Source organism: Rhinoraja longicauda, chromosome 7 (assembly GCF_053455715.1).
Source record: "Rhinoraja longicauda isolate Sanriku21f chromosome 7, sRhiLon1.1, whole genome shotgun sequence".
NCBI classification, from domain to species: Eukaryota; Metazoa; Chordata; class Chondrichthyes; order Rajiformes; family Arhynchobatidae; genus Rhinoraja; species Rhinoraja longicauda.
In genome coordinates, this window is record NC_135959.1 from 70,733,490 (window position 1) to 70,759,128 (window position 25,639).

General features: G+C 42.5%; 1 protein-coding gene across 1 annotated transcript in view; it reads right to left on the minus strand.

The window, feature by feature from the left end:
- LOC144595596 (T-cell surface protein tactile) overlaps window positions 1-23,232 on the minus strand; it is a 56,841-nt gene extending 33,609 nt beyond the window's left edge. Inside the window, exons 1-2 of the mRNA XM_078403162.1 lie at window positions 23,166-23,232; window positions 7,645-7,995 (exon numbers count right to left, since the gene is read on the minus strand). Coding sequence (XP_078259288.1) covers window positions 7,645-7,995; window positions 23,166-23,232 — 418 coding nt within the window. The remainder of the gene's footprint in view (window positions 1-7,644; window positions 7,996-23,165) is intronic.
- Window positions 23,233-25,639: the final 2,407 nt, after the last annotated feature.

Here is a 25,639-nt window from a genome sequence, read left to right on the forward strand (position 1 = left end):
ATGCTTCCTTTCATTGACTGATGCACTAGGACACCCAGATCTCGTTGAACTCCCCCTCCTCCTAACTTGACACCATTCAGATAATAATCTGCCTTTCTATTCTTACTTCCAAAGTGAATAACCTCACACTTATCTACATTAAACTGCATCTGCCATGTATCCGCCCACTCACACAACCTGTCCAAGTCACCCTGCAGCCTTATTGCATCTTCCTCACAATTCACACTACCCCCCAGCTTAGTTTCATCTGCAAATTTGCTAATGGTACTTTTAATCCCTTTGTCTAAGTCATTAATGTATATCGTAAATAGCTGGGGTCCCAGCACCGAACCTTGCGGTACCCCACTGGTCACTGCCTGCCATTCCGAAAGGGACCCATTTATCCCCACTCTTTGCTTTCTGTCTGTCAACCAATTTTCTATCCATGTCAGTACCCTACCCCCAATACCATGTGCCCTAATTTTGCCCACTAATCTCCTATGTGGGACCTTGTCGATTCAATGTGATCATGGCTGATCATTCTCAATCAGTACACCGTTCCTGCCTTCTCCCCATACCCCCTGACTCTGCTATCCTTAAGAGCTCTATCTAACTCTCTCTTGAATGCATTCAGAGAATTGGCCTGCACTTTACTGGGTTTACTGGGTTTATCTTGCAAAAATCATAATTCTCTTATTATGTATCTGCACACTGCAGTTTTTCCTCATCTCTGTTCTAAATGGCCTACCCCTTACTCTTAAACTGTGGCCCCTGGTTCTGGACTCCCCCAACATTGTGAACATGTTTCCTGCCTCTCACGTGTCCAACCCCTGTCGGCAGCAAAACCTCATCGTCAGCAATCCTATTGCGATCTCCAATACATTTCTGACAGTTGCATTGCTGAACTTAGTCCTGAACTACCATTTACCTCAATGGCGACCCTTGGACTACCATTGGTCGGACTTACAAGTTCACTAGTTATAGGAGTAGAATTAGGCCCATCGAGTCTACTCCGCCATTCAATCATGGCTGATCTCTGCCTCCTAATCCCATTTTCCTGTATTCTCCCCATAACCCATGACAATGAATGAATGAATGAATATAACTTTATTGTCATTCAAAACTATACAGACGAGTGCATGTTTGAACGAAATTCCATTGCAACTGGCTTCAATGTAACACCAAATAATAAAAATTGATTAAAGAAAAATAAATAAATATGTAACTCGCACATAAAATAATGGCGGCTGATCATTGTGAATTCAAGAGTCTGATGGCTCGGGGGAAGAAGCTATTGCAGAACCTGGCTGTTCTGTTCCGTATGCTGCAGTACCTTTGACCAGAGAGCAGCAGGGTGAACAGTCCATGATGGAGATGGGTGGGGTCTTTAATGATATTTTTGGCCTTGGACAATCGTTCTAATCAAGAATTTGTCCATCTCTGCCTTAAAAATACCCACTGACTTGGCCTCCACAGCCCTCTGTGGCAATGAGTTCCACAGATTAACTACCCTCTGACTGAAGAAGTTCCTCCTCACCTTCTTTCTAAAAGAGCACCCTTTAATTCTGACTTTATAGACAATAGACAATAGACAATAGGTGCAGGAGTAGGCCATTCAGCCCTTCGAGCCAGCACCGCCATTCAATGCGATCATGGCTGATCACTCTCAATCAGTACCCCGTTCCTGCCTTCTCCCCATACCCCCTCACTCCGCTATCCTTAAGAGCTCTATCCAGCTCTCTCTTGAAAGCATCCAACGAACTGGCCTCCACTGCCTTCTGAGGCAGAGAATTCCACACCTTCACCACCCTCTGACTGAAAAAGTTCTTCCTCATCTCCGTTCTAAATGGCCTACCCCTTATTCTCAAACTGTGGCCCCTTGTTCTGGACTCCCCCAACATTGGGAACATGTTATCTGCCTCTAATGTGTCCAATCCCCTAATTATCTTATATGTTTCAATAAGATCCCCCCTCATCCTTCTAAATTCCAGTGTATACAAGCCCAATCGCTCCAGCCTTTCAACATACGACAGTCCCGCCATTCCGGGAATTAACCTAGTGAACCTACGCTGCACGCCCTCCATAGCAAGAATATCCTTTAGAATTACTAACTTTACTGGGTTTGTCTTGCAATAAACATTATTCTCTTATTATGTATCTGTACACTGTCTGGCTCGATTGTAATCATGTATTGTCTTTCCGTTGACTAGTTAGCACACAAGAGCTTTTCATTGTACCTCGGTACACATGATAATAAACTAAACGAATTAACTACCTAACTAACTCGCGTAATGCTCATGTGGAAATTGAGGAAGGAGTGGCTAATTCTACCAATGATAATAGGACAAGGTCACTGTAAAGTGAAGATAACCAATGGTCCATAAATCCAGCAATTAGCCAAAGTTTAGTAACCCAGCCTGCCGTTGAAGAACCCAATAGTATCATCATATAAGCTGTGAGAACAGAGAGACAGGAAACATGCATTTGCTGACGTTTAGCTGAGTGCTTACTTCTCTGAGTCTCTGTGGTTTTTGACAACCCACATTTTCCTATATCCTTTCTAGATATAAACTACAAAATAGAAGCTGTTAGTTTAGAAACCATCACGAAAAGTTCTTCAGTCAATTAAACAAAGTTAAAACTGCAATCGATGGTCTTGGTTGTTCATTTATGACATTTCATATCAATGCAAGGTTGGTTTAAACAAAAAGGGCAAGGTGGCTAGGTTTTTAGTTTAGTTTAGTTTAGTTTAGAGATACAGGCCCTTCGGCCCATCAGGTCCGCGCCACCCAGCGATCCCCGCACATTAACACTATCCTACACCCACTAGGGACAATTTTTACATTTACCAAGCCAATTAACCTACAAACCTGTACATTTTTGGAGTGTGGGAGGAAACCGAAGATCTCGGAGAAAACCCACGCAGGTCACGGGGAGAACGTACAAACTCCGTACAGACAGCACCTGTAGTCGGGATCGAACCCAGGTCTCTGGCGCTGCATTCGCTGTAAGGCAGCAACTCTACCGCTGCACCACCATGCCATCCACGAAGTTTGTATTTTGGCATCCCAATGTAACACCGTGGTGTATACTGTGGTGTCGGGGATAAGGCCAGGTTGGGCAGTGACCACACAGACAATCACAGTAGGGGGAACTCACGTGATATATTTTATTTACAGTGACAGGAAAGTCCAGGGTGGCATGGGGTGCTGTCTCTTATCATCAGGGTACACGTGTGGTGGCGCTAGCGATCTCGGGCTTGTCCCGGCAGCTCAGTCCTCGTCTCGAAAGAGGAGGTGTGGCAATTTCCCTGCAGTTCACCCTTATCTAAGGGGACGCTGGCCGTCTCCGGTTTATCCTGGCAGCTCAGCTTTGGGTTTGAAGAGGCAACATTGGCAGTCTCTGAATGATCCTGGTGGCTCAGTCTCTGCCACTGTGTGTGTGGGTTACAAGCCCTACGTTGTCCATGGACTGAAAGAGGCATTGGCATCTCAGACCTGCCCCTAACACTCCGTTTTCATAAGTTCATAAATTCAGAAATCACAGGAGGAGAATTAGGTCATGTAGAATTAGGTTTTTGTTCATGTAGGAATGCTTGATTGTATATCTTTGTAAGAACGATAGCTTCTAGCATTTTTGTGTATCAAAGCCTTAAATGTTTGGATGATTTCCTCGAGATGCGTGTGGGATTGTGGTTTACTCTTTGTTCAGATTTTAGAGTGAAAATTACATTGCATTTGAAATGTGTGAATGATCTCTGAGTTTTCACACACAGCATGAGGTGTGGCAAATTGTGAATTAATTTTGATTTACGTGTGAGGAGAAAATGCTTGAAGTAATTGATGGGGAAAAGGCTGTTATTTATTTGTTAAATCTGTATTGAAAAAACATTTAAATAAATGCAATAAATGAATACATTTGCAATATCTCTTGTGTCTGAAGAGGCAGTTATATTTTATCCTTTGGACTATATGTTAGAAGTTTTCTCAGTGAAAATTAACTTTTTATTTCAGTTTTTCAGTTATCTGCAAAGGTTCTGAAGGAACAGAATTTGAAGCATGTAGTTTGTTTTGCCTTATTTGTGGTTTAAGTTTGATTTCTTTTTCGATTTCTTTCCTTTAGAATTGATCTCAAAGAGAGTCCTGTATTCCACACTAGCCGTGTGGAATCCAGGTTAAGGATCAACCAGCTAAGGATCAACCAGTTAAGGATCTGAAGAAGGGTCTTGACCCGAAACGTCACCCATTCCTTCTCTCCCGAGATGCTGCCTGACCTGCTGAGTTACTCCAGCATTTTGTGAATAAATCGATTTGTACCAGCATCTGCAGTTATTTTCTTATACTTAAGGATCAACCAAATGTCCCCCCTCGCTCCCTGTCTTTCTCCTGTCTATTTTATCCGCTAAACATTCTCCCAGCACCCTCCAAACCAACTTCCAGCCTCTCACTTGCCCGGGTCCTACATTGGATATCACCCCCCTGACAATCTAGTTTAAACCCAACCATGTAACACTAGCAAGCCTACCTGCCAATTCAGGTGCAAACCACCACTCCTGTACAGTTCGCCTCTGCCTTAGATGAGATCCCAATGGTTTAGAAATCTGAATCCTTGCCCCCTGCACCAACTCTTCAGCCACACATTCATCCCCACTACCTTCCCGTTTCTACCCTCACTAGCACATGGCACTGGAATCAAACTGTTAGCCTGGAATTCCTACAGTTTACTTTTGAGATACAGCGCGGAAACAGGCCCTTCGGCCCATCGAGTCCACAATAGACAATAGACAATAGGTGCAGGAGGAGGCCATTCGGCCCTTCGAGCCAGCACCGCCATTCAATGTGATCATGGCTGATCATTCTCAATCAGTACCCCGTTCCTGCCTTCTCCCCATACCCCCTGACTCCGCTATCCTTAAGAGCTCTATCTATCTCTCTCTTGAATGCATTCAGAGAATTGGCCTCCACTGCCTTCTGAGGTAGAGAATTCCACAGATTCACAACTCTCTGACTGAAAAAGTTTTTCCTCATCTCAGTTCTAAATGGCCTACCCCTTATTCTTAAACTGTGGCACCCTGGTTCCGGACTCCCCCAACATTGGGAACATGTTTCCTGCCTCTAACGTGTCCAACCCCTTAATAATCTTATACGTTTCGATAAGATCTCCTCTCATCCTTCACACCGACCAGCGATCCCTGCACTTTAACACTATCCTACACACACTAGGGACAATTTACTCATACACCAAGCCAATTAACCTACAAACCTGTACGTCTTCGAAGTTAGGAGGAAACCGAAGATCTCGGAGAAAAACCCACGCAGTCATGGGAAGAATGTGCAATCTTAATAGAGGCAGCACCCGTAGTCAGGGTCAAACCAGGGCCTCCGGCGCTGCAAGCGCTGTAAGGCAGCAACTCTACCGCTGCGCCACCATGCTGCCCTTTGTGAAATGTGAGCATGTGAGACATTGAGATTTATTGTGACCAAGCTTCCACCACTACCACGCCACAATGCTCACTGAATGGCACTGGTGAAGAAGGGTGCATTGGTGGTTCACGATTAGTCAAAGAGCTGCAAGACTATTCAGAAGCATAGCACAAAGCAAAGATACTAGAGGAACAAGATGGACCACTCTGTTGAAATCGCCTATACTGAAGTGTAGTACGCAAAGGAGCCATTTTAGTAGGCAAAACCCACCCTTCGTTATGCCTCTCGCAGTGTAATCAGTGTTTTGGGGAACAGTACGTGTGATGATACCATTAAAATGCAGAATATTTCTCATCTATCAATTCACAGGTTTTTGTTATTTTTCTTTTTAAACATTTCTGCAAGTTTCCACCTACTAAAATGGCATCATGACATAACCACGGTTTTTAGGGTCGAGCGGTCTATCTTGCTCCTCTAGTATCTTTGGCACAAAGGCAGGTGATATTTTGAAAAAATATACTTGGTGGGAAAGGCCCTGGAAATAGATTAGGATAATATTGAACACATTAGAATTTGCACAGTTATTGACTGTAATTGGTTTGATTTTTTTTTAATTTTGGCAAAATGGAAAGAAATGTGAGACATTGAAAATCTGTCAAGCAGGTAGTAGATGAGTTAGACAGGCAGCAACCACTATCAGCAGGATAGTTGATGGTGTTATTTAATATGGTTTATTTGTGTGTGGCTAAGAGCCATCAGGAAGGATTTTTGTAGAAATTTCTGGATTTCATTATAAGAATGATTTATGAGGATGTTGCCAGGACCTGAGGACATGTGCCATGGGGAGAGGTTGGTTGGGCAAGCTAGGGCTTTATTCCTTGGGGCTCAGGAGGGTGAGAGGAGATTTTATGGAGGCGTACAAGATCACCAAGGGAATAGATAGGGTGAATGCACAGAATCTTTTAGCCAGAGTTGGGAAATTAAGAACCAGAGAGGTTCACGATGAGAGGGGAAAGATTTAACAGGAACCCAGAGGGCAAGTTTTTACACACAGAGTGCGGAGGGTGTATGTAATGAGCTGCCAGAGGAGGTAGTTGAGGCAAGTAATATAACAGCATTTAAAAGACATTTGGACAGGTACGCAAGTTTAGGTTTATGGGGCATGGGCCCAGCATGGCCAGGTGGGACTAGTGTGGCGGGACCATCTTTGTAATCTGCTTGTAATACAGGTAAGTTATGGCTCATGGTAAAAGAGGGGAGAATCAGATTAATGTTTAATTATAAGCATACTTAGCTGGAGCAAAAATAAACAAGGCTGAGGGCAATAAAGTTGATCATAACATATGAGGAATCACATTGCAACGCTCATTTAGAGGACAAATGGGAGAATGGCTTTCTGAGCACAGGAAGAAAAGTTCCAGCAGTCTGAACAATAGAGATGAAACAAAGATCTAAGATTGCAATTAAATATGGGTTACTGGTGACTCATTGCAAAGACGTAAATCCACGTAACGAATTTAATGCAAATATTATAAAATGCTGTATGTATTTTGAGTCAGGGAGCACTTTGGATTTCCTCACACAGCTTCACAATGTGAGCCACTGCTGTATGAGGTTTTTTTTTTAGTGCACTATCCTGATCTATTATAGCAATTGATTGTTGGCTGGACTTGGGTTGTTTTCTCCAGAATGTCAGAGGTTGACGGGAGGCTTGATAGAAGTATATAACATTATGAGAGGCACAAATAGGGTTTTTTCCAAGGGTGGAAATGTTCAACACTAGAGAGCATAGCTATAAGATGAAAGGGAGAAAGTTTAATGGACTAAGCCTCTTCTCCCCTCTCCCATCAGACAAAAGGTATAGAAGTGTGAAAACGCACACCTCCAGATACAGGGACTGTTTCTTCCCAGCTGTTATCAGGCAACTGAACCATCCAGCACAACCAGAGAGCAGTGCTGAACTATTATCTACCTCATTGGTGATCCTCGGACTATCCTTGACCTGACTTTACTGGCCTTGCCATGCACGAAACGTTATTCCCTCATCATGTAATTGTACACTGTAAATGGCTCGATTGTAATCATGGATTGTCTGTCTTTCTGCTGACTGGATAGCAGGCAACAAAAACTTTTCACTGTACAGGTGACAATAAACTAGACTGAAACTGAATTGAACTGAACTATTCGTATTTAACAATCATTTGCTGGAATCTTTTCGGAGAAAAGCAATTTGCTACCTTACCTTTTTTGGCGACAGTGAGAACGATTGATGCCTTGAAGCTTCCATCTGGAAAGGTGACTACTGAGCAAGTGTACGTTCCAGAGGCAGACACTTGTACGTTCACGACAGAAATATTTGCCGTTCCATCGGTTGGTGAGCGGGATTCAAAGTCAAGGGAGTCCAGATAGCGATGGATGCCGAAATGTTTATTTGCAATTAACATTATTTGTGAGCCAGTATTAGTTTCTTTTGCCCATTGGATCTGCACAACTGAAGTATTCGCATGTCCTGATAGAATGCATTTTAATGTGACATTCTCACCGGGAGATGCAGCCACATTTGCATCGTACTCTATTCTGAGTCCATGCAAAGCTGCGGAAAAAAAGGAAATGATATTAGAGGTACAGAATTATGGAAGGAATAACCAAAATAATTACAATGGTGTGTGCAGGAAAGAACTGCCAGATGCTGGTTTAAATCAAAGATAGACACCAAAATGCTGGAGTAACTCAGCGGGACGGGCAGCATCTTTGGAGAGAAGGAATGCGTGACGTTTCGGGTCGAGACCCTTCTTCAGACACAAGAGAGCTTTTCTTCTGAAATGGTATATCTTAAAAAGGTTGCTTAATAACCCAGTTTGCAATCACTTTTTGAGTAAATGGCAGAAATTTAACTGCAGTGTTTGAAATTTGACATACTCTTTGGAAACATAGAATATGTCTTTAACTATCTAGCGAAGACGTCACCCATCCCTTCTGTCTAGAGATGCTGCTTGTCCCTCTGAGTTACTCCAGCATTTTGTGTCTTTTTTCGGTTTAAACCAGCACCTGCAGTTCCTTGCTACACATTTTAGCTATCTACCATTTGTCTCAAAAAATCATTCCTCTAAATTGAGAAGAAAAAAAAATCAGCAACAGTGTTTTGGTGGAGCTGTACATTAAAACAAATGTTGACTAATGTAGTTTGTGAGAAACAAAACAGGCAGGAATGATTTTTTGACTTGCCTACATTTTGTTTTATATTCATAAAATCACACAACATGGAAACAGGCCCTTTGGCCCAACACGTCTATGCTGACCAAGATGCCCCATCTAATCTTATCCCATTTGTCCTCATTTGGCCACAACCCACCAAACCTTTCCTATTCATATACCTGTCCAAATGTCTTTTAAATATTGTTATTGTACCTGGCTCAACTATGTCCTCTGGCAGCTCATTGCATTTACTCTCACCCTCAGTATGTAAAACTTGTCCCTCAGTGTCAAAACGCACACCTCCAGATTCAGGGACAATTTCTGCCCAGCTGTTATCAGGCAACTGAACCATCCTACTGCAACTAGAGAGCAGTTCTGAAGTACTATCTACCTCATTGAAGACCCTCGGACTATCTATGATCGGACTTTACTGGCTTTATCCTGCACTAAATGTTATTCATGTTATTCCCTGTATCACGTATCTGTACACTGTGAATGGCTCAATTGTAATCATGTGTTGTCTTTCTGCCCATTGGTTAGCACACAACAAAAGCTTTTCACTGTACCTCGATACATGTAACAATAAACTAAAATCAACTCAACTCAGGTTCCTGTTAAGCCTTACCCTCTCACATTAAACCTAAGGCCTTTAATCATAATCATAATCATAATCATAAAAAATTGACATAAACATCCACCACAGCGGCTCCTCTACACTCCCCACTGTGATGGAAGGCAATAAAGTCTTATCTTCTTTCCTCCTTTCCTCCCACGGTCGGGGGAATCGAACCATCCGCAGTTGGCGATCGATCTCCCACGTCGGGGCGGTCTAAGCTCCCACATCGGAACGGTCGAAACTCCTGCTCCTTGGAGTCCCCGAAATCAGTCCCTAACCAGAGGCCGTGAGCTCCACGATGTTAAAGTCCGCAGCTCCCGCAGATTGGAGCAACATAGGCCGACCCCTGGCAAAGGGATCGCCCGCTCCGAGATGTTAAAGTCTGCAGGCTCCACGGTTTGGAGCTCTCGAAGTCCCAAACAAGGGACCGCCAACTCCACGATGTAAGGCCGCAGTGCGGACGGAGATACGACACGGAAAAAGTCGCAACTCCGTTGAGGAAAGAGATTTAAAAAGTTTCCCCCACCCTCCACAAATACAAAAACTAAAGATAAGCTGAAACATACACTTTACAACAAACTAAAAACACAAAGAAGGAAAAAGACGAAGACAGACCGTTGGTGAGGCAGCCATTGTGTGGCGCCCCCTAGTTATTGATTCTCCAACCCTGGGAAAAATAATCTCGGCATTCACCCTATCTGTTCCCCCTTTACACATCACCATAAGATCAGCAGCTTCCTGCACTCCAAGGCATAACATCCAATCCTGTCCTATAGCTCAGGTCCTTGAGTCCATTTAACATCCTCATAAATGTTTGCAATGTTTCCAGGCTATTGGCATCTTTCCTATAACAGGTTGGTCAAAGCTGAACACAATTGGCCAAATGCAGCAACTTCAACAGTTCAACAGAGCTTTATTTGTCATTTGGTACCAAGGTACCGAACGAAACTACATAGCAGTCACACAAAAAAAAGAACACAAGACACATGACCCCAACACAAACGTCCATCACAGTGACTCCAAACACCCCCTCACTGTGATGGAGGCAACAAAACTTCCACTCTCTTCCCCACGCCCACGGACAGACAGCTCGTCCCCGACCGACCCGCACAGTCCCCGCAAGGGGATGGGAGTCCCCGCGGCCGAGCCGCGCCGGGCGATGTTAGGTCCCGCGGCCGAGCCGCACCGGGCGATGGAAGGCCCCGCGGCCAAGCCGCACCGGGCACTGTTAAGCCCAGCGGCCGAGCCGCATCGGGCGATGGAAGGCCCCGCGGCCAAGCTGCACCGGGCGATGTTAAGTCCAGCGGCCAAGCCGCACCAGCGATGAAAAGTCCCGCGGCCGAGACTTTTGAACATTAACATTAACATACCAACGTCTATACTCAATACCCCGACTGATGAAGGCAAATGTGCCCAAAGCCTTCTTCACCACACTATCAACTTGCACTGCCACTTTCAGGAAACAATGTCCTTATATTGCTGGATCCCTCTGTTGTACAACACTCTCAGTGTCCTATTGTTCTCTGGAAAGGTCCTGCCCTGGTTTGACATGCCAAAATGCAACAGTTCATACTTACACTTATCCAAAATAGATTCCATTGCCATTCCTCAGTCCACTTGCCCAACTGACCAATATTCCACAATAATTCGTGATAACTACCTATTTTAATCAAATCTGTAAATGTACTAATCATGGCTTACTAATCATTGAATAGATGGACTATATAGATATAGATGTCAAACAGCAATGGGGCCTGCACTGATTCCTGAGGCACATCATTAGTCTTCGACACCCAGTCTGGAAAACAATCTTTCACCACCACCCGCTGCTTCCTACAACGAAGGTGGTAGGTGTATGGAACAAGCTACCAGAGGAGGTAGTTGAGGCTATGCGATAACAGCATGCAAAAGGCACATGGTCACATGCATGGATAGGAGACTTTTCAAGGGATATGGGCCAAACGTGGGCAAATTGGAATAGATGGATGGGACATCATAGCTAGCATGCCTGAGCTAGGCCAAATGGCCTGGCTCCATGCTGTATGGCTCTATGACTATCATTGTGAAGGAGAGGCCTGTTGGGAGCGGCCATTTTGGGGGAGGCTTTGTTTGGAGGTGTGAGTGTTTTGTTTTGAGGATGTGTTGAGGATTTGACTTGAGAGGCTTCGACAAGGAAGCCTCGAGGTGGCACAGTGGTAGAGTTGCTGCCCTACCACGCTTACAGCGCCAGAAACCGGGTTCGATCCTGGCTACGGGTGCTGTCTGTACATAGTTTGTACGTTCTCCCGATGACCACGCGGGTTTTCTCCCAGATCTTGGGTATCCTCCCACACTCCAAAGACGAACAGGTTTGTAGGTTAATTGGCTTGGTATAAGTTTACATTGTCGGCAGTGTGTGTAGGATGGTATAAACAGACTCCCATCTATTTCTCCTCTCCTACCCCTCCCTCCTCCACCGTGTTACATTACCTCTCCCCGGCTTCACAATCAGGAACTCTTCAGACCTGTGTCACACCAATTGTTCTCATCTCTAGCTTTATTCCAACCATCTGCAGGTCAAAAAGTCCCCTTCACCTGGGTCGATCTATTAGCTGGCACACTTTTCCAGCCTCTCCCTTTTTCCAGCTTTCTTCTCCCCCACCCCCAGCAGTCAGTCCAAAGAAGGGTCTTAACCCAAAACCTCACCTATGCATGTCCTCCAGAGATGCTGCCTGACCTTTTGAGTTATTCCAGCAACTTTGTGCACCTACTGTGGTACCAGGTCTGGCTCTGAAGCACAGCAGGGCAGAGTGAAGGCAGGCAAGCCCCAGAGTCTACAGTAAGAAAAACAGACCGTGGTGCAAAAAGGATTGCAGGATGGTGTGTTGTCTCTCTGATACCAGGATCCAGGTTGTCTCTTTAGAAGGATGAGAGGGGATCTTGTAGAAACATATAAAATTGTTAAGGGATTGGACAGGTTAGATGCAGCAAAAATGTTCTCAGTGTTGGGGAAGTCCAGAGCCAGGGGTCACAGTTTAAGAATAAAGGGTAGTACTGAGATGAGGAAAAACATTTTCACCCAGATAGTTCTGTGGAATCTGTGGAATTCTCTGCCACAGAAGGTAGTGGAGGCCAATTCACTGGAGGTTTTCAAGAGAGAGTTAGATTTGACTCTCAGGGCTAATGGAATCCAGGGACATGGGGAGAAAGCAGGAACGGGGTACTGATTTAAGATAATTAGCCATGATCATTTTGAATGACGGTGTTGGCTCGAAGGTTCAAATGGCCTACTCCTGCACCTATTTTCTATGTCTGTGTTTCGGCTGTACAATATTCTCAAATATGAATATTCTCAATATTCTCAAACCGGTTGCTAAAAACTTTAACTTCCCCCTCCCATTCCCACAGTGACCTTTCTGTCCTGGGCCTCCTCCATTGTCAGAGTGAGGCCCTGCGCAAATTGGAGGAACAGCACCTCATATTTCGTTTGGGCAGCTTACACACCAGCAGTATGAACATTGATTTCTCTAATTTCAAGTAACCCTTGCTTTCCCTCTCTCTCCATCCCCTCCCGATTGCCAAGTTCTCTGGCCAGTCTTACTGTTTCCGACTACATTTTATCTCTGTTTGCTTTGTTGTTGCCGTCTCCCAGCTAACAATGATGTATTCTACATTTTCTTTGATCTCCATTCCCTTTTTTCCTGTTTGCACACCTTACACTTCCTTATCAATGTGCCTTCCTCTCCCCTGGCATCAGTCTGAAGAAGAGTATCGACCAGAAACGTCACCCATTCCTTCTCTCCAGAGATGCTGCCTGACCCGCTGAGTTACTCCAGCATCTTGTGTCTTTCTCAAATAGGAAGCTATGTATTGGTGTACATGGAAGAATTGGTTCATCAAGAAGTGTAGATTTACACTCTGGACTATTTTATTCACGAGGCAAGAATACAATTGGACATTTAAATAGTATATTTCAATAGTAAGAAATCCCAAGGGATTTTGATAATGCGGGAATGTTGTCAAACACAATTTAGCACAGTTGGTTTACAAAATATGAAAAAGAGATTGATCAAGGAACTTAAGTCAGGAATTCTCAGGAGTGGTGTCACAGCACCAGAGACCTGGGTTCGAACCTGACCTCGGGTGCTGTCTGTACGGAGTTTGCATGTTCTCCTCCACATGCTACTGTTTCCTCCCACACCACAAAAAAAGTGTGGGGTTGTAGTTTAATTGGCTGCTGTAAAGTTGCCCCTGATGTTCAGGCAGTGGATGAGAAAGTGGGATAACATGAAACTCATGAGTGTGGACAGTGTGGACTTGGTGGGCCGAAGGACCTGATTTCATGTGGTATCTCTAAATATCAATAAATTCGGAACAGGAAACGTGTAGAGAATTTGAAGGGTTTTATGCATGATATGCTGTGAACTGTGAAATCAACTTGCTAGTAAGGAGCGGATTGCTTAGCCATTTCAGAAGGCTGACCAGCTGAAATCAGATAGCGAGCATACCAAAAATTCTTGAAATTAACTTCATGCATATCAGTTAATTGGCAGTTATGGATAAACTGAAATGTTAGTAGGTAAAATGCTTAAGACTGGTGTACACTAGTACAAATTGGGTCAAAATGAGCATGCTACATACAGATGGCAGGTTCTAGCTGCTTCAACACAAGGTGATGGATTGCCATTTCTGAGTTTGCGTGTTGCAATCGTTAACACAAGGACCAAAAAAGTAGGATTATATTGTTGTTATACCAAATGATTACCATATCACCAAATGTTATACCAAATGGCTCGATTGTAATCATGTGTTGCCTTTCTGCTGACTGGTTAGCATGCAACAAAAGTTTTTCACGTGACAATAAACTAAACTAGGTGAACCAAACTAGATGATAAGAAAAAAAACATTCTCTGCATTTAAAGTTTTTGTGTGAATAATGCAGAAATATCTGCAAGTATATGCGTGGAATTCTTTACTTTAATTATCTGTTTTTTAACTCAAAGCACACGCTGAATAATTTACAGACATAGAATTGCAGATCTAAATTGCAAAACGATCTAAATTGTAAAAGACACAATTGACCTTTTTGGCAGCTTAAACTTATTGAACTGGAGACCGCTGTTTCCTGTTAAACATTTCAAGTGGCTAATGCAAATTTTCAGGGCATCAACATTTTTTACCACATCCTGGATCAGATAGTGATCACAGTATGAGTGCAGCAGTTAATTGGCAAAAATGAGATGGTCTGTGACGCATGTAATGCATCCAATGCTCAGGAACAGGTTAACATGTAAATTCAACATGCTTAGTTGTTAGTGAAACAACATAATATAATATTTTACACAGCTTGTCTTTGTTTGAGGAGTTCCTGGTTTACAGCAGTGAAGATGGACACAAAATGCTGGAGTAACTCAGTGGGACAGGCAGCATCTCTGGAGGGAAGGAATGGGTGACGTTTCGGGTCGAGACCCTTCTTCAGACAAGTCAGGGAAAAGGGAAACACACCATTGAATATTTGCTGTGATAATTTAGTATCAATTTTACAGTTCAGAATGAACAGCAGAAACATAGAAACATACAAAATAGGTGCAGGAGTAGGCCATTCGGCCCTTCAAGTCAGTTCCGCCATTCAATGTGATCATGGCTGATCATCCAGAATCAGTTCCTGCTTTCTCCCCATATCCCGTGATTCTGTTTGCCCTAAGAGCTATATCTAACTCCCTCTTGAATACATCCAGTGAATTGGCCTCCACTGCCTTCTGTGGTAGAGAATTCCACAGATTCACAACTCTCTGGGTGAAGAAATAATTAAATAGAAATAATTAAATTATTAACTTATAGACATACATAATTAAATAATTAAGAGAAATCGTAATGCAATGTATTAAAATACAAACAAAAGGAGGAGAGAGTTGGGCTCCCAAAGGATTAAAAGGACTTATAGAAAGGTATAAAATTATAAAAGGACTGGACAAGCTAGATGCAGGAAAATTGTTCCCAATGTTGGGGGAGTCCAGAACCAGGGGCCACAGTCTAAGAATACAGGGGAGGCCATTTGAAACTGAGGTGAGAAAAATACTTTTTCACCCAGAGAGTTGTGACTCAGTGGAATTCTCTGCCAAGAATACATTAGAGGCCAATTCACTGGATGAATTTAAAAGAGAGTTAGATGGAGCTGTAGGGGCGAGCGGAATCAAGGGATATGGGGAGCAGGCAGGCATGGGTTACTGATTGTGGACGATCAGCCATGATCACAATGAATGGTGGTGCTGGCTCGAAGGGCTAAATGGCCTCCTCCTGCGCCTATTTTCTATGTTGCTATGTTTCTATGACTTCTTATGTTCCTAGCTCTCTGTCGGCTTAAACGCTTGATGCCAGACTTTTTGCCTTATCTGACAGTCTATGCATGGTGTCATCGAGAAGACTCGAGATCTGTTAGTCCCATGCTTGCTCTCAGTGAGAACACAATTATCTTAAGACCCTTGAATCTCCTTCTTCAATGTCTTGCATAGCCCAGTTTGATTTTCTTCACATCACTGTTTCCAGTTCACATTCACTCCTGTCTAGATCAGCGCTATGAATATTGGTTTCTCTAACTTCAAGTAGCCCTTGCATTCCCTCCTCTCTGTCCCACCCCCACTCTAGTTGTTGTACTAGTTTCACTGTCGTCCTGGGGAGTTTCATTGCCTGTATAACTCATTATCGCCGAGCCAACAGCCAACAATACACCGTTTCTTTGATCATCGCTACTTTTTTGCTCATCTTTCATTCATTTGTTTATTTATCCCAGGAGGGAAATTGGTCTGCCAACAGTCATAAAACACAACAAGATATATGAAATTAAAGTGACGAGTAGAAAGGATTGGGGATGTGCAAAGATTGGGGTGGGGAGTCAGTCTCAGTCTACCCCACGACAGAAGGGGGAGGAGTTGTACAGTTTGATGTACTCCAAAGACGTACAGGTATGTAGGTTAATTGGCTGGGTAAATGTAAAAAAAAAAATTGTCCCTAGTGGGTGTAGGATAGTGTTAATGTACGGGGATCGCTGGGCAGCACGGACTTGGTGGGCCGAAAGGGCCTGTTTCCGGCTGTATATATATGATGGCCACATGGGAAAAAGGATCTCCTTTGGCGTTCTGTACTACATCTTATTGGAACCAGTCTGTTGCTGAAGGTACTCTTCAGGTTGCCCAGTATATCATGGAGGGGGTGAGGCGTATTGTCCAAGATGCTCCATAGTTTGAGGAGCTTCCTCCCCTCCAAGACCACCTCCCTGAAAGAATAGATCGGTAAACACAAAGAGTCTCTTGCCCAAAGTAGGGGAATCAAGAACCAGAGGGCACAATAGACAATAGACAATAGGTGCAGGAGGAGGCCATTCGGCCCTTCGAGCCAGCACCGCCATTCGATGTGATCATGGCTGATCATTCTCAATCTGTACCCCGTTCCTGCCTTCTCCCCATACCCCTGACTCCGCTATCCTTAAGAGCTCTATCCAGCTCTCTCTTGAATGCATTCAGAGAATTGGCCTCCACTGCCTTCTGAGGCAGAGAATTCCACAGATTCACCACTCTCTGACTGAAAAAGTTTTTCCTCGTCTCAGTTCTAAATGGCCTACCCCTTATTCTTAAACTGTGGCCCCTTGTTCTGGACTCTGGCACAGGTTTATATCACTCTATATCATCGTCTATATCTCTCATTTCCCTTTCCTCTGACTCTCAATCTGAAGAAGGGTCTCGTCCCGAAACGTCACCTATTCCTTTTTTCCAGAGATGCTGCCTGACTCGCTGAGTTACTCCAGCTTTTTGTGTCGGCTCCGTTTAGCAGGATTGCCTTTGCAGCAATACACAACCAATTTCATTTTTGATCTTTTCCATAACTAAGCTAAGCTTAACTGAATAATGATTACTAACACAAATGTGTGCACCCCCAGCTGCCCAACTGTATTTCCTACAACTAAATTTAGATTTTAAACAACTCTTGTGAAGCCAAACAGAACCACTTTTCATTAATACTGCAATTCTCCTTCATTTAAGTTAGTATGCATTGTGTTTGTTCATCTATTATGTAATGTTGGTGCGGCAGTGACAATCAGCGGAACAGCATGTGTTCAATGTGTTCATAAATTCATAACTTCACAACACATCAACTTCAAGAACTGACTGTTCACATTCTGCCTAATATATCCCATCCCTCGACAGGTGCCATTGTAACAAGATAACCAATGTTATTCACTTCACCTGTCAGTGGTCATAATGTTTTGGCTTATATATATATATATATATATAGAGAGAGAGAGAGAGAGAGAGAGAGAGAGAGAGAGAGAGAGAGAGAGAGAGAGAGAGAGAGAGAGAGAGAGAGAGAGAGAGAGAGAGAGAGAATAAAAAATTTAAAAAAATTAAAAAAGAGAGCGAGAGAGAGAGAGAGAGAGAGAGAGAGAGAGAGAGAGAGAGAGAGAGAGAGAGAGAGAGAGAGAGAGAGAGAGGGAGAGATGGATATATATATATATAGATGCCTTAAAAATATTCATTGACTTGGCCTCCAGAGCTGTCTGCAGTAATGAATTCCACAGTTTCAACATCCTCCAACCAAAGAATGCTCTGGCATTTCAGATACTCCTGTGTTTGCTTGGCTAGTATACAAAGTAAAAAAAACGTTTTATTGAATACAGTTTCAGAATTCTGTGCTCTTTATACTTCTTACTATGACTGGATCCCAGTTAAGATTAGAATAAATGAATTCTATGACTATCCTAAAAACAAAACAAAAAACCCTATAAATACTGGAAATCTGAAATAAAAATGGAAATTTCTCATAGAAACATAGAAACATAGAAAATAGGTGCAGGAGGAGGCCATTTGGCCCTTCGAGCCAGCACCACCATTCATTGTGATCATGGCTGATCATCCACAATTAGTAACCTGTGCCTGCCTTCAACCCATATCCCTTGATTCCACTAGCCCCTAGAGCTCTATCTAACTTTCTTTTAAATTCATCCAGTGAATTGGCCTCCACTGCCTTCTGTGGCAGAGAATTCCACAAATTCATAACTCTCTTTATTCTCATCTCTGTTTCTTCTCACCTCTGTTTTAAATGGCCTCCCCTTTATTCTTAGACTGTGTCCCCTGGTTCTCGAGACTCTTCTTCAGACTGATGTTAGGGGAGAGGGAGATACATAGATTAGGAAATGCTACAAGCCAGCTGGCATCGTCAGAATGATCACAGTGAATGGTGGTGCTGGCTCGAAGGGCCGAATGGCCTACTCCTGCACCTATTGTCCATTGTCGATTGAAAATCTAAAATAATAACTATAAATGCGAGAAATATGAAGCAGATTAGGCAGATGAAGAGTAAAACAATTTTAACACCTCTGATCAATGATACATCAGAAGATGAATAGCTAAGAGTTGCAGCATGTAAAGGAAAAAGAAAAATGGGAAGAAAAAGGCAAAGTTTGGTTGAGAAATAGGAAAAACAATGTGGACACGAGCTTGATTATAGTAATAGTACCAATAAAAAATGATGTCTGGAGGAATTGTAAATGAGAATACCACAATGTCTCTCACAAAAATACATGTAACGATTATGATCTGAAAGTGCTAATTTTAATTTGGTCTCTATTAAGGCAGAAAAGTGTCCAATAAAAGGACACTTGTATTGAAATGTATTTTATTACCAATCTCATCATTAAACACATACTACATAAACCAAAGGTTTCAAAATGGCTTCCTAATTGATCATATGCATTGTACACCAAAGCATGAACATGCATGCTATTCAAGTTTGGAGTTATTTTCAGAAATTTTGAGCACGCATGGATGGCCAATGGACATTCTTTCAAAGAGCAGCAGGTTTTTCCTAAGAGTATGAGTTCTGTGGTGAAGGGGTCATAGAGCCATAGAATCATGGAAACATACAGCATGGAAACAGGCCCTTCGACTCAACCTGCCCACACTGGCCAACATGTCCCATCTACATTAGTCCCATCTACATTAGTCCCACCTGCCTACATTTTGCCCATATCCCTCTAAACCTGCCCTATCCATGTACCGGTCTAGATGTTTCTTAAACGTTGCGATAATATTAAGGTCGTAAGTGATAGGAGCAGAATTAGGCCATTCGGCCCATCAAGTCTACTCCACCATTCAATCATGGCTGATCTATCGCTCCCTCATAACCCACTCTCCTGCCTTCTCTCCATAACCCCTGACGCCCTGACTATTGAAAATCTAAAATAATAATTATAAATGTGAGAAATATGAAGCAGATTAGGCAGATGAAGAGTAAAACAATTATTTATCAAGAATCTATCTCTGCCACAGAGACTGTGGAGGCCAAGTCAATGGATATTTTTAGGGGAAAAAACTCCACAGATTCACCCCCCTCTGACTAAAGAAATTCCTCCTCATCTACATCCTAAAGGAACGTCCTTTAATTCTGAGGCTATGAGTAGTCCTCGACTCTCCCACTAGTGGAAACATCCTCCCCACATCCACTCTATTCAAGCCTTTCACTATTCAGTTTCAATGAGATCCCCCCTCATCCTTCTAAACTCCACCAAGTACAGGCCCAGTGACGTCAAATGCTCATGGTACGTTAACCCACTCATTCCTGGGATCATTCTTGTAAACCTCCTTCCTCAGATGCGGTGCCCATAATTGCTCACAATACTCTAAATGCGGCCTGACCAGCACCTTATTGAGCCTCACCATCCCTCTTTCTGTATTCTAGCCCTCTTGGAATAAAAGCTAGCATAGTACCTGCCTCAACTACCTCCTCTGGCAGCTCGTTCCATTCACCTACAGCCTTTGTGGGAAAAAGTTACCCCTCACTTTCCGATTAAATTTTCCCCCCCTTAAACCTATGTCTTCTGGTTCTCGATTCCTCTATTCTGGGCAAGATACTCTGTGCACCTACCCGATCTATACCTCTCATGATTTTGTACACCTCTATAAGATCATCCCTCATCCTCTTGTCCAAGCCATATCCCTATATCTCAGGCCCCCGAGTCCTGGCAACATCCTCGTAAATCTTCTCTGCATCCTTTCCTGAGGAGATCCAAATAAACAGTAAAGCCCAACTCATAGAGTCTGGCACTTGGAAGCAAACACTCGGAAGCAAACGTGAATTTTAAGATTGAAAAAATATATCCTTTTCAATTGAGTAGGAAGGAACTGCAGATGCTGGTTGAAAGAAACAAAATGCTGGAGTAACTCAATGGGACAGGCAGCATCTCTGGAGAGAAGGAATGGGTGACGTTTCGGGTCGAGACCTCATATCTGAAGAAGAGTCTCGACCCAAAACGTCACCAATTCTTTCTCTCCAGAGATGCTACCTGTCCCGCTGAGTTACTCCAGCATTTTGTGTCTATCTTGCTTTTCAATTGATTTCTCCTGTATTCCAAACTGACCATGATATTGATTCTCACCACCTGAACACAATCCAATCCCACTCAGCAGCCGATCAGAGCCTCCATCAAACTGACTTGGCCTGCAACGTCCTGCAACCTATCCCACAAACTGTTGGCCTGGAATTCCAACAGTTTAGTTTAGTTTAGTTTAGTTTAGAGATACAGCATGCAAACAGGCCCTTCGGTCCACCAAGTCCGCACCGACCTGCAGTCCCCATATACTAACGCTACCCTACACACACCAGGAATAATTTACAATATTTCACCAAAGCCAATTAACCTATAAACCTATACATTTTTGGAGTGTGGGAGGAAACTGGAGCACCCGGGGAAAACCCACGCAGGTCACGGGGAGAACGTACAAACTCTGCACAGAGAGCACCGGTAGTCAGGATGGAACCGGGGTCTCTGGCGCTGTGAGGCAGCAACGCTACCGCTGCGCCACCGTGCCGTGCCCCCCACGTTGGGTTTCTCCCTACAATAACAGTTCAAACTAAAGCTCATCACTCATAAATTCTCTTCACATTAAACCCACAGGAATGTCAAGTAAAATTTATTGTCCTGCGAAGAATAGGTACAATGAAAATCTTGTTTGCAACAGCATCACAGGCACATAATCAAAGACAAAAACACAAAAACATAATTATATGTTAAGTTCTGCAAGACAGTAAAATGAAAGTAGACTGAAAAATAAGCCATTAGTACAAAACATAATTAAAATAAACAAATGCTTGTGCAAGACGTGGTCTGTATTATTCTGTTGTCGAGATAGGATTATGATAATATATTATTGTTTATTGGACCTTAATTTTATTGCACATAATACCTTTGGCCATGTGTTTCATAGAACAACTGCAGAGGTGGAAAAACAAGCATTGGTCAATCAATAATCTCCCATTCAATGGCTCTCGCCTGGCATGGGAGAGGTTCCAGATTGAACTTATTTGAGTCATTGGAAAACTGAGGGAAATTGAGGATGGATGGGATCATCTGAGGATCATCTTCATGTCATCTTGGGATGGGGTGGAGGAATAAACAGAAAGGCACAATATCACTCTGCTGAAGAAAAGAAGCCATTAAGCTAGAAAGAGTGCAGAGATTTTGAGGATATTGCCAGGAATCGAGGGCATGAGCTACAGGGAAGGCAGGTTCGGACTATATTCCTTGTTATCGGATGCTGAGGGGAGATCTTAGAGAGGTGTACAAAATCATGAGCGGAATAAATAGAACAGATGCACTTTTTTTCCCAGGGTCAGGGAATCAAGAATTCGAGGGCACCTTAAGTTTTGAGGTGAGAGCGGAAAGATTTTCATTAGGAAACTGAGGGACAACCTTATCACACGGAGGGAGGGTGGTGGACGTGTTGAACGAGCTGCCAGGGAAGGTAGTTAAAAGACATTTAGTCAGGTATATGTTTAGGAAACGTTTAGAGGAATACGGGCAAAATGCGGGCAAGTGGGACGTGCTTAGATGGGGCATCTTAGTTGTCACGGACGAGTTGGGGGGAAAAGCCTGTTTCCATGCTGTGTGACTCTCAGAAACTCACTTATCTACTGAACAGAGACATTTCACAAAACAGTCAACCAATGTTACTTGGTCTCACTAATGCAAAAAAGACCTCATTTTGTGTAATATATAGTAAATTGAAAGAAGGATTAATTTGAAAGTCAATGAGTTCTAAAGTTTTGTGCAACATTTTGGATGCTTTGTACAAACATAGGACAAATTTGTACAAATGATGAAAAGATCAGATGTTTTCCATGGTCACTATGCATGCCCATAAGTCTTCATGTACTTGGGTATTACAGTATCATACACGCAAAGATTCCAGAATAACGTACTGAGAGTGTGCTGCCAACACTAATAGAAATTATTTTTTTGCTTTAATTAATTCACATTGCACAAATAAACATAATAGGTAATGGTAATTATACACACAAGTAAAGACATTTTCTTAATCATTAAAAGATAGATACAAAATGCTGGAGTTTAGAAGAAGGGTCTCAACCCGAAACGTCACCCATTCCTTCTATCCAGAGATGCTGCCTGTCCCGTTGAGTTACTCCAGCATTTTGTGTCTACCTTCGGTGTAAACTAGTATCTGCAGTTCCTTCCTACACTTTTCTTAGTCATACCTTGAAACTGCTTATTTGACACAAAATTCGTGATTGGATTCAATATAATTGTCAAAGAATTAAGATGAATTTCCCTAAGATGAAGACGACCAATTTCCCTCCTGGGATAAATATAGTTTTATCGTATCGTGTCGTGAATCATGCCTCTGCTTAATTCTGTCATCCCTCCTCATGCCATCTATGGTATTTCATAAAATAGATTTGACAGCGCTGCACGACAAAGCAGGAATTGTAGCTTCCAACTAGGAAGTATAAAGCATACCAGGTACAGAATATTTGTCCTGAAAATGTTCTCTTGTTAATGTGGATATAACTTTTCAAAGTCCGATGTAACTTTAGCATCAACAAGATTAAGAGAATATATACACAAAAGATCCTCAAGCCTCCTTTAGTGGCAGAGAGGTTTTTAATTGAGAAAAAGCACCTACCTTGGACAAGGTTTATGAAGGCAAAAAAACAGAATGGTGGATGATTCCGTTTTGTCAGTTTAGCCATAGTCTCTCAACTGAGATTCTCAACTTTAGCTCATTACTCTAGACTGACAGAACAGCACAGGAAACAATACAGGAAATGAACCATGTGGTTAACACGAGCTTTAGTTTTGTTTTGTTTCATTGTGCAGTCACAGCTGTTCAACGGAATTATTCAGCAAGTATCCAGATCCCCTTAATTTATGAAGGAGTAACTTTCCATGAAAACATGGTCCTAAGTAAAGACTTGTGGAATTCATTGCCACAGAAGGCTGTGGAGGCCAAGTCAATGGATATTGTTAAGGCGGAGATTGGCAGATTCTTGATCAGTACGGGTGTCAGGGCTTATGGGGAGAAGGCTTATGGGGAGGATGGGGTTGAGAGGGAGAGATAATCAGCCATGATTGAATGGCGGAGTAGATTTGATGGGCCGAATGGTCTAATTCTGCTCCAATATCTTATGAACGTTATCATTAAATTTGAACAAAACAAAGATTATGTTGTTTAGAAATTGTAAAATAAACACTCAGGTACAAGTGAGGATAGATGGTGTTGATATAGAAAGAGTATATGAAAATAATTTTCTAGGTGTGATATTAAACCACAAAATCTGCTGGAAACCTCATATAAAACATGTGAGCAAAACTGGCAAGGGGCATTGCAGTCCTGGAAAGAACTGCAATTCTTAATCACAAAGCGCTGTACATTGTTTATTGTTCACTTGCATTGCCAGATTTAAATCACTGTGTGGAGGTTTGGGGTGACACTTACAAAACCACCCTACATCCATTATCACACTTCAAGAAAGGCCCATAAGGATAGTTAATAATGTAGGATTTTGCAAACACACCAACTCAAATGCCTTGAAGTTTATGGATCTAGTAGAATTTAACACAGCACAAATAATGTATAAAGCAAGAAATAATTTACTATCAGGCAATATACAAAAAAATGTTCTTTGACAGGGAGGGTGCTTATAATTTGAGAGGAAAGTTTATTTAAAGAAACTTTATGTTCGTATAACTATGAAGAGTATGTGAAATTGTGGAATGATGTGGATGTGGAACTCAAGCAAACCACAAACATTACTCAGTTCAAGAAGTTGTACAAAAATTTTTTTTTCCGGAAGTAGAAGAACGAGGATGGGTTGTGATGACGATTAAGTTTCAGTTAATTGACCCAGTGTGATATTCACGTTGTACATAGAATTTGGATAATTGTTAAAAAACTGCACATATGTATGTTTGCGTGTGTGCATATATGTGTATTTCTGAATGTATGTATGTAGCATATTTATGGATATATGTATGTATGTATGTATATGTTTGTGTATGTGTGTGTATATATGTAGATAAGATAAAGTTTGTGAATTAAGAGATAAGTAGTAAAGGGGTAGGAATAAATAAGTGTATACTTCCTCCTATTCCTTTACGAACATGTAAGATTTAATTTGTGTTGTTTATGAGAATTTATTCATTGAGTTATATAGAGGTTTATCATTCATTTCATTTTATTGTTATTTTGTTTTGTTTTTGTCTTTTTTTGTTTTACACGTTCGAAATAAAATATTAACAAATCCAAAAACAAAAACAAAAACGTGTAAATTGGGAAAGCATTTCCAATCAATTTAATGGAAGATAGAGGGTTGTGGTGGAAGGACAATTTTCGACTAGTGGAGTTCCACAGGGATCTGTGGTGGGACCTCTGCTGTTTGTGATATATGTGAATGACTTGGACGTAACATAGACGGTTTGGCTAGTAGTTTGCCGATGACACCAAGACAGCTGGAGCAGCGGACTGTGAGAAAGGCTGTCATGATGTACTGCTGGAAATCGACCAGCTACAGAAATGGGTGAAGAAATGGGAGATGGAGTTTAATCCGAGAGAGATTTGAAGAGTTGCACTTTGAAGGTCAAATGAAAGTGGGAAATACATGATTAATGGTATGACCCTTAACAGCATTGAGTAACAGGGTGATCTTGAGGTCCAAGTCCATAAATCCCTAAAAATAGCAACGCAGGTAGATAGAGTGGTAAAGAAGGCATATGTTGGTTTTCCTAGTTGGGATACTTCCTGAATATTGGTGCTTTGTCTGCAGTTTTGGTCGCCCCATTGCAGGAAGGATGTGGAACCTTTCGAAGGGTGCAGAGGAGGTTTACCAGAGGGATGCCTGGATTAGGGGGCATTAGCTACAAGGAGAGCTCGGACAGAATTGGATTGTTTTGACTGGAGCACTGGAGGTTGCGGGAAGACTTGATGGAAGTACATAAGACAATTAGCAGAGGCATTGACTGAAGCTACTTCCCAGGATGGAAATGTCAAATATTAGAGAGCAAAGCTTCAAAGTAAGACCAGCAAAGTTTAAAGGAGATGTGCGTGCAAGTATTTTACACGAAGATGGTGGGTGCCTGGAACACGCTGTCAGGAGTAAT